The sequence below is a fragment of the Bison bison genome, unplaced genomic scaffold (assembly GCF_000754665.1).
Source record: "Bison bison bison isolate TAMUID 2011002044 unplaced genomic scaffold, Bison_UMD1.0 scf7180017845312, whole genome shotgun sequence".
Lineage (NCBI taxonomy): Eukaryota > Metazoa > Chordata > Mammalia > Artiodactyla > Bovidae > Bison > Bison bison.
This window is the reverse complement of record NW_011475885.1, coordinates 248,574-249,058: the sequence shown is the minus strand read 5'-3', so window position 1 is coordinate 249,058 and position 485 is coordinate 248,574. Positions and strand designations below refer to the sequence as shown.

General features: G+C 37.1%; 1 protein-coding gene across 1 annotated transcript in view; it reads right to left on the bottom strand.

Annotated features, from left to right (window-relative positions):
• Window positions 1-485, bottom strand: part of LOC104983990 (serine beta-lactamase-like protein LACTB, mitochondrial) — a 25,037-nt gene that overhangs the window by 16,003 nt on the left and 8,549 nt on the right. Inside the window, exon 2 of the mRNA XM_010833561.1 lies at window positions 405-471. Coding sequence (XP_010831863.1) covers window positions 405-471 — 67 coding nt within the window. The remainder of the gene's footprint in view (window positions 1-404; window positions 472-485) is intronic.

Below are 485 nucleotides of genomic sequence, written 5' to 3'. Positions count from 1 at the left end.
AAGCAACTGACAAACAACTAATCTCAAAAATATACAAGCAACTCCTACAGCTCAACTCCAGAAAAATAAATGACCCAATCAAAAAATGGGCCAAAGAACTAAATAGACATTTCTCCAAAGAAGACATACAGATGGCTAACAAACACACACACACACACACAAAAAGAAAGCAATAAATTCAGTCTTTTAAGAAAGTGGGGGTAGAAACAAGCCATCTTTAAGACTCCAATTTATTCATCAGAATCATATTTTAAACCTTGCTATTCTATTCCAACACAGAATAAAGTCCAATTCTTTATTCTGTTAGACACTTTTCTCTAAAGTATGTATTCCACTTAATGGGCAAGATTTTATTCACCGACTGGCAGAAAACAAGCCAATAAATAAAGCTATTCTGAGCCTACCTTCTGACCAGACTTCTTTTCCATCTACAGAGACTCCAACTACGATGCCCGGTGCGCCCACCTCATCCTAAAAGCCAAGGG